Source organism: Nymphaea colorata, chromosome 8 (assembly GCF_008831285.2).
Source record: "Nymphaea colorata isolate Beijing-Zhang1983 chromosome 8, ASM883128v2, whole genome shotgun sequence".
Taxonomy (NCBI): domain Eukaryota; kingdom Viridiplantae; phylum Streptophyta; class Magnoliopsida; order Nymphaeales; family Nymphaeaceae; genus Nymphaea; species Nymphaea colorata.
In genome coordinates this window covers 16,294,025-16,308,245 of record NC_045145.1, presented here as the reverse complement: position 1 = coordinate 16,308,245, position 14,221 = coordinate 16,294,025, and the positions used below count along the sequence as shown (strand labels likewise).

The window sequence follows — 14,221 nt, the reverse complement described above, 5'->3', positions numbered from 1 at the left end:
TACATTCAGAAGGACTCTTATTGTATGAGGTTGTCTCCGTTCATGCACTCTCTTCAGAACTGCTGATCTTGCGTTTTCGATTCATGTGGTTTTAGTTATACTGGTTCTAAAGATTATAAGGTACACAATTATTGAGATCTAACCGCAGATACACGCTGGATTGGTACAATCCAACTACCTAAATAAATAAATAAAAATGAGATTGATCTATCCAAGATGAACCCAAATTACATGAAAGGGAAAAGCAAAAACATTGAGTTTAACAAAAAAAAAAAAGATCCAAGCCTCGTATCAGTAGTTTCTGACCTGGACTTTGTTATACAACTCGACCTACTTCTGAGCTCAGGTCCTTGGTTTGGCGGATCTCAACCCGCCCCCTAGTAGTTTTGACTCTAACTTCAAAAAGGTTATGAACTAGGACAACCATTTATGGTAATGATCCTCTTTATAAACCCTTGAAAATTTCTCACAATCTTCTATAAAAGACTAAACATTTGGGGAGTTACACCCGGCCTAAACTCAAATTGGCTTGACTAAGAATTTCGACCAGGCTCTATGCTCACTCTTAATTGAGTCATCTAGGCTATATGAAAGGGCTTGGTTTAAAAAGTTTTATTATTGTTCTTAAGAGGGTTCAAATCTTAATTACTCATTTACTTTTTAAGTAAGTCCGCTTGCAAAAGAAGTCCGAAACCCGAAGAATACCATTTTGCGGAGACGCATTCGTGCATGAGACTTAGAAAAATATTTCTTCCAACAAAGTGACGGGAGACACCAAGAGACAAGGGAACATCATCAGCAACTACCTTCCTTATGCCAATAATTAAAGATATTACATCGATTGTATAAAGGGTAACCCTAGAAATATATTTCCCAAACTTTATTAGAACAACTTGGAGCTTCAAATAACTCGATTGCATTAGTTAGGATGCCACAGCTGGAGCTGGACCACGCCCTTTAATTGCTTTACAATTTATTTAATGCTTAGCTGTTGAAATTTAAAAAACAATAAATTTGTTTTGGACCGACGTCGCCACGAACTTGTAATCTCCTTATCTAAATTCGATTTTTTAAAACAAAAAAAAAAAGCTTTCTTTAATAGTCCGCTTCTCACTAAAACATTTCCAACTCATGCGCTCTCTGTATTGGATCTTCATTTTTGATGGTCTCCTTCTCTTTGACCCTGAAAAGTCTATGCTTCATGTTATCATGTAAGCAGAGAAGCTTGTCGACTTTGAATCTTTGATTGACCAAGCAACCTTAACCTTATTCCAGATAAAAAAAAAAAAAATTGAACGGCAGCAGTTCTTGCAAGATTATAGTTTTTATCATGCACAACCAATGTGCTATGATTGCATAAAAGCGCTTGCATGAAAAAAAAGGAACAAATTCATTGCTTGTTGCATCTTTAACCAACTTAAGCTATCTGCTTGTTCGATGGTGACAGAGAGAAAGATAGATCCGCTACTATTCTTTTCAAGAGAACAAGGAGATTATTACCCAATGCATGGAAAAGAGCGGAGAGTCCTCCCTGTCATGCATCACCCATGTAGCATAAGAACATAGCACCCACAAGAATCGAATGAGGAATGCATTGTTTTCATGCCATCAGCCCGACAAACAACACTGTGTCCCTGGGAATTGGAGGTAGATCCTCTGTCATAAAAGAAAACAAAGAAAAAAAATGATAGACGAGTATGACAATGAAAAATTACAATGGTAATCTTACAAGTACATAATTGGAAGAGGATTGCCGAGAAGATTTTGAAGAAAGAAACTTCGCAGAAATGTACTTAAAAAAATGCAGCTTAGGTGGAGAGAGAAAGAGAAGGCAAAATTTAAAATGGAAGAGCCAAAGGTGCATCGGGTACGCGAAATTTTATTTGAAAATGTGTAGCAGGATCATAAATGGGAATCAACTTTGCTTCGAGCGTAGAAGCAAATTAAAAACTTGCTCTGACCCTGAAAGCTCGCTCTTATTATTGTGGAGGAGTACATTAGAAGCAAGGGATAGATGCTCTTCCGGGTTGTGCAGCAAAGCAAATAACATTAATTAAGAAGAGAGATCGAGAGAGAGGAGCTTGCGCCTTGCTCATAATAACTCACCTAACCTAAAGAGACAGCATCCGTAATAAAAGGGGAGATTCGATTGTGGGGGTTTCTCCCTCTTTTGGGGCCAATATGAATGGAGGCGTTTCCCTGGTTCCTCTCTCTTTTTGGACACTTGAAACTGAGAACGTCCCTCATGTGCAGTCCGTGATCCCCAAAGAACAGGCTGGGTGGTCTTGGAAATGAGTTTGATTCATCTCCACAATGCACTCAGTTTTTTGTTCTTGGTAGCTTAGGACAGTTGCTTCGGCTTGGTTTACCAGCTTATGACTTATAAGCAGTTTTCGTGTCCAACCCTATCTTATGAATCAAACACGCAAATTCATCACAACCTTTCAAATAGCTATTTCAAAATATTGGTCTGCAGCTCAAGGAGGTGAGGTTGGTGCAGCGGCATGGTTAGGAGATTTTGTTTTAGATTACGAATCTGTTGTACGCCGAGCAAGGATATATAGTCTCGTGATGTCTAGGGCTGTTTAATGGGTCGAGTTAACTGGAGCTCGACTTGAACTCGCTCGATAAACTTGACTCGAACTCGACTCGTTTATTAAACAAGTCGAGTTTGAGTTAAGAAATGAACTCGACAACCTAAACGAGTCGAGCTCGAGTTAAGTAAGCTGATGGCTGAACTCGGTTAAGCTTGAGAAAGAAAATATATAAAATATGTTTCATAAAATTATCAAAAAAGGTAGATTGCACAAATGGGTATGCACTTCTGTTTCTGTAAAAATAAATTTTTAATGAAATTTTTGACTCGGCTTGAACCGAATCGAGCCAAGTTCTAGTTTTAAGAACTCGAGCCGAGTCGAGCTCGAGCTAATGCAATTGAACTCGACTCGAGCTCGAGCGGAGTTTGAGTTTTTTCAAGATACTCGAGCTGAGTTTGAACTGGCTCAACTCGGCTCGAACTCGCTCATGAACAGTGATTGAAGTCTCATGTATGTACAGTTTTGCTCGATTTAAAAACACATTTTTTTTTTATTAACGTGCTGAGGAAGCTATTTCTTTGAGGAAATAACATAAACGGCCTTAGAGCCATTTTACCACCAATATACAAGCGCAGCAAGCTTCTAACATTGGATTAACTAATAAAGTTTCACTGCCATATAAGACGGGAGCCTATCACCCAGCAGAGAGATAATTTTTCTCTAAAACTTGAGATAGAATGTCATATGAAACGTCCTACCCACCGATTAATCTATTGTCCAATAATGATGGATCGATCCATATCAGAAGTTAAGTAACTGCGAAGGAATAAAAAGTGGGCGCACCATCCACTCGAAGGAACCTTTTCTTTTTGGGCATGCCTTGTTTTAAATTGTATCACTTTTTTTTATGCTTGGATTGCTCAAGGCAAGACAGCTTAAGTAACATATAGCTAGATGGACGCATTGAACTTCACACGAGCTACAATCCTTGATCTCAACTATAACAGTATGTAATATTAATGCAATTTTCTTAACACCCAAATCTAGATTCATGATATAGCCATGACATGTGAAAAGATTGATCTGGCCATGCATAAAACGAAAGCCCAGAATCATTAATCAGATTCCTACTATATATATACCACGGCTTCAGCAAACGACCTGTTCGACTTCAGCAAAAGGATTAAAATTCGGATAATCTCATAGGTTCGATCGGACGAATTCGGTACTGGGAAGAAAACGTTATCTCAAGATAATCAAAAATTTGGAGTCCATCAAATTTGGCAGAAAGAAGGAAATCTCCTGCGCTGTTCTAACATTCCAATGCTTTTGCTTACGAAAAAATTAATCCACCGCTAAATCTCCTAAATATAACAAAAACTTTAATTGGTCTTGGCAGCAGCACCCAAAATCGAGGCACATTGTTCTTGGTGAATGAGGAGCTCGTTTAGACTCACGCAGTTAGGCACCATATATGAACAGCGATACTTTGCTCGATCGTTTCAACCAGCATAGATTCACCGGCTGATAAGCAATGTACTTTATGCATCCGATGCAATCCTGCGGGAGAGAGGTCTCCCAACCTTTTATTAAGCAGAAGTCAGAGCTGTACAAAGCAGGCATACAAAAAAATTGATAGAACATCTGCTGCACAATTCCATAGAGAAACAGCAGCAACGCCTAGGGGCCAAGACAACAAGGAGCAAAGATCAAGGAGTGGCCAACGTAACATGGGCATGCCATTCCAGAGTAGACAAAGGAGTTACAGCTCTACTGAAAAACGACTTCTCCATGGAAGGTTAGGACCTGCGAAGAAATTTGCAGTAAGTCCTGAAATCGGTTTGTAATTCTGTTCCTGCCTTCAGGAGCTCTGCGAAGGATACATCAAACTCTTCTATCGTTGAGGCGGACCACGACCATATGAAATTCAGACAACTCTTTAGACTCGGCAATAAAGTTGAGGGTTCTTGGCTCAGGCAAGAAATAGTCACCACATCTACAGTAGACTCCCCAGTTTATGATACGTATAGTGGTCACCTCTGCCAAAGCATACCCTATTTTGAGGTCTTTATGAAGCCAAAGGGAGAGAAAAGCGATAGGGTACACAAGAAGTCCATACATAGCTCTCTCATCTCATCTTTCCATCGAAGATTTGAGAGGAGTCCACACAGGTTTGCCAGAGAATTCATTTGATTTTGGTGATGGAGATGGAAGTATCCTGGTGTAGAGCCTCATTTGTCAAGGCCCATATTTTCCATAAAACTATTGGAAAAGAGACATTGTAACATCTGCTTAGCCTTGGATCACATTCGCTTGAGGAGATCTCGTCCTATGAAATTTCCTTCTTATGTGCAGCCAGGAGTTTGACGAGAACTTACAGCCAAAGAGATGTATTTCAATTCTAGAATTGATGTTCTCAGTTTAAATTTGCAGTTGCTGTAAGTCCAAATTTTGTTGATTTCAGCTAAGGATACTCGAGTCCTGACCTCCCACAACTCTAAGAACCTTTCTTTTCAATTATATCTCCCTCATCTCCTCTCTTCTTGTTAAATCTGATACGAGAAAATACAGTGTGGTTAGGGTTGCCGATATCGGCAATTGTAGGATGTAATCTCCGATCCCGGTGGGCGGAGAAGTGAGCCGAGTCAGAACACCGATCGATAAGAAGGTAAACGAGACTTCAGCTGTTAATTTGCATAAAAACAACATAAACTGTGTAGAGCAAGAACAAGAACTTGCTGTCCTTATTGGATGTCTTACAATTTGGATCTGAACTGCTGAGGTACTGATCCTAAATGGAATACATTTTTTGTTTTCTGCTCAACTTTTACATGCAAATTGAGTTGCCATCATTAATTTCTTGTGAAGGGCGTGCTCCCAAGGTCCGAACGACCAACAATTAAACAGAGGGGAGTTGAATCCAAACAGAGTAGTATGAAACCGTTCCATGAATATGACCTAAAGATTCATGGAACACTTTAAAAAATGTAATATGAACATCTACTTCAATTTTTTATGCAGATTCATGAAACAATTACAAATTGTTCCGTTTGCCAAACGAGCCCTGAGTGTACCCTTTGGCCAATTCGTGCTTGAAAAGGATTTGAGACTAAATGGGTTGGTTTTAATTGGTACCCATTTTGTTGACCAAAAAAACTTGTGACTATTGCTAAAATCTGACTAATTGAGGACTGGTCGGATTGATTATTCAGAGTTAACATCCTGTCTAATTGATTGCTCTTATATGTATATATTGTTTGTCATCATCCGTCCCTGCCAGCCATGAATTGTGGCGCTTCTCAACAGCACCACCACACCACATGAAGCAGAGTCATGAACATTACTTGTAACATGAGTTGAGCATCGAGAACATGAATGTATAATCTACAATGTTACACCCTGCATTATGGATACTCAAGTCCTACACATAATATAGCGTCGGAGTTTACTGCATGCTCTCACCTGATGCAGCTTGTGATATCGATAATAATAAACGGCACCTGAGAAAAGGATCTGACCATCTTCTGGCCGGGGAAAAAAGATGATATGCATCATAAGTTTGTTCCCATTCAGAAAGAAATGTGTCATCGATCGACCTTTGACAATGGGCAGAAAATAAAGGGAGAAACAAGAGAACGCTTCCTTAAATGCGTCTGAAAGTGTTAAGTATAACAATCACATTTAATAGCAAAAAAATGGTAACAGAAAAAAAATAAGTCAAGAAGAGGGGGGGAAGGCAAGCCTTTGAAACAAAAAAGAAAACAGGAAATTGCAGAGTCATAACAAGACGTCCTTAGCAGAAAAGCAGATAGCACGTAAAAACGAGACAGTTCCGAAATAAAAGGGCTGCATAATGGAGATGCGGGGTATCGATCCCCGTACCTCTCGCATGCTAAGCGAGCGCTCTACCATCTGAGCTACATCCCCTGTTGATATCAATTAGGATAAATGTCACAACACAATTCCATGCCCGTCAGGAACATTCAAATTCACCGATCGAGATCATTTTATAAAATGGATCGAGCCACACTGAGACAGCCAGGTGATGATACTGCCGTCAATTTATGTCTCTGTACATGAAGAGATAACAGTACGTAACTAGGAAATTTACTGTTCATAAATAACCTCTAGTTTGGTTTAAATTTATATTGATTAACTTGTTGAATGGCCTGTCTAGCTTGTTAGCCCTTTCTGCTGTTCTCGAAATTACTCTTGGTTACTTCAGACTCCTAGTTGTTAGGCCAAGCATGAAACGGTAAAAGTAATTACTGTAGGACCATGAGGCTGGAATTTACTTTTGACAGCAACCTTTCATTTTTAAGAGAGGGATGATGATCATTATACACACTCAAGTGTACAATTTTTTTGTGCACAGGAGTATAAACATAACCAGCTTTGCCCTCAACTGAGAGCTGTATGAATTTTATTTACTAGTTCGAAATAAGGAAACGAACAAGCACTAGTCTTTGACCAACAATGTGGTTACTACAACAACCCTTACATGTGTGGTAGAATGTTTCCATTTTCCTGTATTTAGTAGAAAAACTGCCAGACATTTAATTCCTTCATCTTGAATAAGATCTGAAATGTGAGCAACTGGTTGTGGGAACATTCAATTTGAGCTCCATGAATTGATTGATCAAGATGCTGCTGCTGCAACTTGAGTTGGGAAGTGATCAAGTGGACCAACATGATCTAGTGGCCAACATGGCTCGATGATTACCCAAATAATTGCCATAATAGAATGTTCTGGACCGCGCTTTTTCTTTTTCTTTTTCTTTTCTTTTCTTTTCTTTTCTTTTTTTTTTGTTAGTGTTTTTGATCGAGGAAACTGCATCCAAGCCAAGAGACTTTGTCGCGACTTTGTTGCTCGCTTGGCAGCAATAAAATCATTTGAGTTTAGTATCTTTATGCTTCCAAAGCTTATCCTTGCTTCGACTTGTACAAGAAGTTGACTCGCACAAAAAATGAAACACAAGAAGTAGTAGAAGATTCATAACATATTTGGATCATCAAGTTGCACGGCTAGTCATCTTTTTTTTATTCCAACATTGGCTCTTTGAGATTTTGACTCATTGCATCATCAAGTTCTCATGCATCAAAATTACATATTTATTTGTTTAACAAATTTATAAAACTTAAATTAAGGCATCTCTGTTACTTACAGTGTTGTTATATAAATTTAATTATTTTATGTTCAGTTAAATGATTGGGTTTGTGAGAAATGAATCTCACATTTAAAATGAAAGTAAAAGTAAGGCATGATTGGACGTTGTTTTCATAGGCATAGGAATGAAGGACTGAAAAGAGCAAGAAAAAGAAGAAGGCAGGAATAGATTTTTATTTGGGGGCGGACCCACTCAATCGGAAGCTAGAAGGTTCGGCCTTGGAGGAGAGGAGCGAGAGGGATTGCACTATTTAAGCTAAAAGCGACGCTGCATCCTTTGAAATCAATGGCCGACCTCTCTCACTTTTCTGGCGACTGAGAATCCTTTCCTTTTTCTTCCCCTCCTTTCTCACGTAGGTGTAGAGAAAGAGAGAGAGAGATTCCGTCTCTCCTTTGCTTCGCCTTTTGGCCTTTTACAAAGGCGACGAGTGTCCACGATCTTTGGTTCAACGTTTCCTTCTTCTTCTTCTTCTTCTCCCCACCTCCCTCTTCTCTCCCCTCTTGTGCTCTGTCACTGTCTTGATTCTGATTCAGAAGATGAGCGGCGGCAGCGGCGGCGGGAGCAACAACAACAAGGGCATCGTTGCCGTCGTCGGCGTCGGCCCAAAACTCGGCCGTTCCATCGCCCGGAAGTTCGCCCACGAAGGTTATACGGTTGCCATCCTCGCCCGAGATCTAGGCATGGAAACCCCCCTCCCCCTTCTCTCGCTCTCTCTCTCTCTCGTTCTATGTGTGTGTTACTCTTTTTTTTTCTGCTGAAAATGGTTTTCTGTGGATCTGTTCTGGTGGGTGAGAGCAGGGAGGTTGTCGATATTCGCGGACGAGATAGCGAGGGAGGAGAAGTCGCAGGTGTTCGCCATTAGGATCGACTGCTCCGACGCCAAGAGCGTGAGGGAGGCCTTCGAGGGCCTCCTCTCCCTCGGCTTCATCGAGGTCCTCGTCTACAACGCCTCCGCCCCTTCCACCTCCCCCTCCACTCGCTTCACCGACATCCGCGTCGAGTCCTTCGAAAAGGCCCTCGCCGTCACCACCGTCGGCGCCTTCCACTGCGCCCAGCAGGTCTCTTTCTCTCACTCTTTCTCTCTCTATCTTTAAACCGTGTATGGATTCTCTAGCCCACGTCCTCTGCGGCGTTCTCTCCCTTCTTCTCGAGTGCAGGTTATCCCTAGAATGGTAGAGAGAAGGAAAGGCACCATTATCTTCACCGGCTCTTCCATGTCTCTCAACGGCATGCCTGGTTCTTACGAGCTAAGTAAGCTCCTCTTCTTCCTCTTTTAGCTCTTTTTCTACGGTGGACACGGGCTGCAATTTCACAGTCGTCCTTCTGCCCTTTCCATTCCCAGACTGAAACTAGTGGTCCCTTTCTTGGCGGCCATTTACTAGTATTATTTTCATGAATTACAACGGCCCCCCTCCCCAATTCCTTACCAAAACAATTAAGAAAAGAGAAAAGAAGAGGAAGAAGAAGGTGGATCATTAAGTCACCATGGCATCCCTTGGCTGTTGGTCTTGTTTTAATGGTTGGCCGTGGTGAAATGCAGGTTGCGGGAAGTTTGCTCTGAGAGCGCTGTCGCAGTGTTTGTCCAAGGAGTTCCAGTGCCGGGGAATCCATGTCGCTCATGTTGTCATCGATGGGGCCATCGGGCCACCGAGGTATGGCCGATCGCCATTTATGATGGTGAATGGCGGTGCATGCATGCATGGTGATGTGAATTAATTACCCGAGTTTTTTTTTTTTGTTGTTTTAATGGCGGTCGTCTTCTGCCATTAGGTCTTCTCAGAAGGCATTCGGGGACCCGATGGATGAAGGGTTGGATGGGTGGATGATGGACCCAGACGCCGTGGCCAATGCCTACTGGCACATCCATACACAGGACAGAGCCGCTTGGAGCCAGGAGATTGACCTCAGAAGCTCGAGACACAGCTTCTAACTCTCTCCTAATGGAATTGGCTAGCTTGGAAATGGGATTTTTATGCTGTCCATGTCTGTCACTTTTGGTCGTTCATTTTATTCATCTATCTATTGGGGTGTGGACGATGATGATGAGGGACTTTGTCAAAGGTTTGGCCTTTGGAAGCCAGTGGTCATAAAGCAAATGATGGCGATGGTGTGTACGGCCATTGTCATCTCTCTCTCAATTATTTCCTAAAGTTCTGTCTCTCATTTTCTTGACGTATCTTTCTTTCTTGCTCTTCCTACCCTGTGTTAACAACCATGAAATCATAATGTATATATAATCTTCCCTCTACATGCTTCTCTGTACACCTGGGCTGTAACATTCATATGTGACACCCTTTCTTCGTGGAGATTCAGTAAGGGAAAGTCGTGTTTTGATGAATGTCAATGGAGATATTTTTCACTTGCTGAGATTGCTACAGAGGATCGTGTGGATGGCACCTCAAAACCGGGTTTTGATCCTAAAATCTGGTTTCTTTGAGTGTTTGTGTGTTGGCTTGAGAAAAAGCTCAATCTTGAAAGAACTTGACCTTGACTCCCAATTTTATTTATAAAAAATTCCAGGTTTTGGGCATCTCACTCAAATACATAAACTAAGGTTTCTAAACCGATTTAAAAAAAAAAATAGTTTCCATAAAACCATGTTAAACGATGGTGTCATCCGAACACCTCAATCTCCACCACCAAGTAAACCATGCCTTGGATTTGTTTTGAGAAAGGATAAATGTATACATGTGGTGGCATGAATGGAGGCTTGAGACATGGGTGCCCACAAGGATGAAACTGGCTTGCTAACTGGCAAACTTGTCGATCAGAGTTGCTAGTCGAATTTATTGGTGTATATGAATCAGAGTTTGTTAAATCAGTTCGGATCATGAACTAATTACTTGTTCTTCTCTGTGCTTAGATATTAAAGTTCATTATTTTTCCAATTATGAAAGATCCCAAACTTTCTGAAGCATACACGAATATGCATAATGTATGTTGTTCAGTTTGAGAGTATGTTATTCAGTTTTAGATCATGAAAAAATCCAACATGCTAGCAAGGACTAGAGTTTTTTTCAGGCCCCAAAAAGAAAAATACTGTTGAGTTGAAGCGCGTATTTGGGCATTTTGGTGAGAGTGATGTAGATGGTGATAATTTCATTATTGCAAATGATTGTGCTGCATATACAAATGGTCCCAATTTAAAATTTTTGAGATGGGCAGGTTGCTGGTGCCCCTTAAATGTCATCACATGATGGAAAGCTTCCACAAGTTGATCATTCATCTCCATTGCCCAACTTACATTACATCACAGGCTTGCCTTCTTCTTCTTCCTCCTCTTCTTCTTCTTCGTAGACAACATGACATTGACAACACAGAAAAAGAGGTTCATCCAAATTCTGATCTGAGTCGAGTTCCTATGTATGCACAGTCGATCACAAGGCCGGGCTCTGTGGGGCCCACGAGGCGGCGGTGGCGGGGGGCCCGGCCAGAACGGTGCCATGTGATTGGCTGCTGTCCACAAGAGAAAAGGAGAAGGGGGATTGGATCCGCATCCCGTTGGGACGACGTGGTGACCGTGACAGCTTGTCCGTCTGGCTCATGGTTTGAGTTTTGGCCTTTGGGAAGGAGGCTCCAGGCCGTACGCCCCTTTTTGGGTGTAATGGTTCAATGGATCGAGGTGGACACTCTGGACGACTTTGTCTGCTGCCTGGAGAGTTTGCTGAAATTTACGATCGAGAATAAAAATCTCATCTCGAAACCGAAGGTACATCTCTCCTGCAAATGAATCTTTCTCCAGAGAAGATTTTTCTTGTGGTGAAAGATAAATAATTGGAGGTGCGAGAGAGAGAGAGATGATAAAATATTTTTTTTTCTTTAAAAAAAAACTAGGTAATAAGGTAGTGCTGATTTCTTACCTAATCCAATCCGTAGGGGAAGGTGGAGATGAACTAAATCCAATTGGATCATAGATCCAACTTCTACGTGCTTGCGTAGAGGTATAACTACTCTCACTTCTAGGCTCGGACTTTTGAGTCGAACACCAAGCTATGAAACTGAGCCTGCCAAGACTATCAAGATCAGGGGTGAAACTAGGATTTTTTTTAGGAACGAGCTAAACGGTTCAATGAACTGCAACCAAATGGGTTAGATTTTGTGGGTTGGATTCAGGTATGGCTAAACTGAATCCAAATCTAAACAATACATGGATGGATACAACAAAAACTTTTCAATGTAATTTTTCTTTCTTTCTTTTTTTCAATTAGTTGGGGTGGGGCCAAAGCAGCTCCACCCCCTCCGCCCTGATCAAGATTCGGATGCCGCTTGACCTGACCCGAATACGAGCCTTTCACATCTCCATTGATCTCTATGCTGGTCCTTTTGGTGGCACTGCGGACCAAGACACTCAGTACCATGCTAACCTTAACGTTATTCCATAGGGTGGGGTTGCCATGAGTGGACTCACTGTATTTTGGACCTTTGGTCCTCAAATTCAGTGGCTTCACAATAATGAGGTGAATCCCACAGCCGAGACAAGTAGCATCAAGTTAAAAAGCAAAGGGGACAAGCATTGTCAGCTCATGTTGAAATGTGGAAGCCTGTGAGGACTTTCTTCGACCACGAGGATCTAATTTCCCTTTACATTCACCCAAGGAAGGCCGATTCACTACTTTTTAAAAAGCACTCGAGGCTTATCATTATCGGTCCATGATTGATGGTCCTCACAAAGATAACAAGGAAATGGTGGCTAAGTGTCCCAACAGTTTGTCACAAAAATTCATGGAAATCCAAAATTTCTGCAGGGGTGTGAATTCAAACACTGGTAGTGCATATGTATGGACGTTCATATATGTTATTAGTTTTACAGAATACAAATAAGCAATCAGTTTGTGTGGGCAATTTCCCACACAGGGATCTCAAGATGCAATAGTTTAATTCCTTGATTCGTAATAGATTTAAAATCATTTGATTGAAGATGGATTGCATTAACGTATGGATCTGTTTCTTGCATCTTAAAACTAGCAGATATGGAGGATGTTCAGTTCATGGTTCTCAAATCCACAACAAAAAGTAGATCTCTAACTATCAAAGATCTATGGTATAATTAAATGCCACCTAAGGGTTTTGCTTTATACATTTATAGGGTCGGCAATCAGCTAATCATAATCCATCATTGGAAGATGATGTTCTCATTATCAGATGCCCATCATATGGACAGCGAAACGAAACAACAAGGGTCCCGAAACAGCGTTCACAATCATATTATCATTGTCCCATAACATCAGCCAATATATTATTAAACTTTTCATTTTGTTTTTATATTTCCCCGATGCAGGCCCCGATACATAGGATCATATGAGCCAAAACGTCGTATCACTTGAAAAAACTATACGCTGCGCTACCAATATTCACTACTTTTCTCATTGATTCCAGGGAAATGGTCATTTGCTTTCTTTATCTACCATGCAGAAAGATATTAAGATTGTCAGGCATCTGTCTACGTCTAAGATAACGTCTTTCGGCTACATTTGCATGCATGCTTGATTGATACTCTTCTATTGATGATTAATTAGTAACATTAATCTTAGTTCTTAAGTAGCCAAGTATTGACAGTATGGAATCAGCTAAGGAATGATCAGATACGGCTACAGCAGAACGGGATAACTCTGCTACAGGTAAGGCTGATTACCGCATTGAAAGAAGCAGCGTCATTGAAGGAAAATCAAAACAAAACCAGAATAACAATTTTCGCATCTCATGATTCTTGGTCATTGGCGATAAGAACATGGGAAAATATGTTTGTAAATTCCAGCATCTACAAATATTCTGTACATCGGTGATAATAAAATAGCATTTGCTTTGCTTCTCGTGGACGTAGGTTCTTGCTAGAACTGAACGAAGTAAATCTTGTTTTCTTCTCTGCTTTAATGCTTTTCACCAAGAAGATCTCCATCATCCTCGCAAGCTAGAAAATTAAATTTTAACACCATGTTAGGAGTTCATATGTTGAGGCCCAGTACTTCCTGGACAATCCAGGAGAGAAATAGGCATGGGTTAGTGCAAATGAAGTTGCTTCATTCTTTGCTGGTAGAAGAGGGGATAGATTGGCTCCTACGGGAAAAAAGAAGAAAACTGTTGCGTTTGATGGGACATGATACAGCCAGAAAGCGAAAATTTCCCCACAAGAATCCGATTTGGGTTATGTACGTGACTGTGTGGGTTTGTGATTTTAATCACAGAAAGAGGCTGTCCCCAAAAAACAAATTCTCCTTGATTGTTTTCAAGTGATGGCAGTGGTACACCTTCAATTTAGCAAAGATTTTCCATTGACAAGAAGACGCCCTTTGAAATCATGGTGAGTACTCCTCTTACTAACAAGCAGTCCAGGATGCCAACAAGTCCGCCGTTCAGGTTTGCCCATTTCCCTTTTCCCTTTCAAGCTTTTCTCTTTTCTGTTATCTTCCTTTCGTTTTGCTTTTGCCCATTTTTTTGCTGGGTGACCGCTTATCACTTTTTACTTTAACGCATTTTTAGCTTCAGATTTTCAAATTGAACCAGCACGAGATCGGGCAA

The 14,221-nt window shown here is 41.0% G+C and overlaps 1 protein-coding gene and 1 non-coding gene across 2 annotated transcripts; one reads left to right on the top strand and one right to left on the bottom strand.

Moving 5' to 3' along the window:
* Nucleotides 1-6,391: 6,391 nt before the first annotated feature.
* On the bottom strand, nt 6,392-6,464 carry TRNAA-AGC (transfer RNA alanine (anticodon AGC)). The gene has a single exon. It is a non-coding gene; the product is annotated as a tRNA-Ala (tRNA).
* Nucleotides 6,465-7,970: 1,506 nt separating this feature from the next.
* Nucleotides 7,971-10,082, top strand: LOC116258995 (uncharacterized). The gene is made up of 5 exons (XM_031636569.2): nt 7,971-8,383; nt 8,504-8,763; nt 8,863-8,956; nt 9,246-9,357; nt 9,476-10,082. The coding sequence occupies exons 1-5, from the start codon at nt 8,242-8,244 to the stop codon at nt 9,633-9,635; spliced, it is 768 nt and encodes a 255-aa protein (XP_031492429.1). The 5' UTR covers nt 7,971-8,241; the 3' UTR covers nt 9,636-10,082.
* The last annotated feature ends 4,139 nt before the right edge of the window (nt 10,083-14,221 follow it).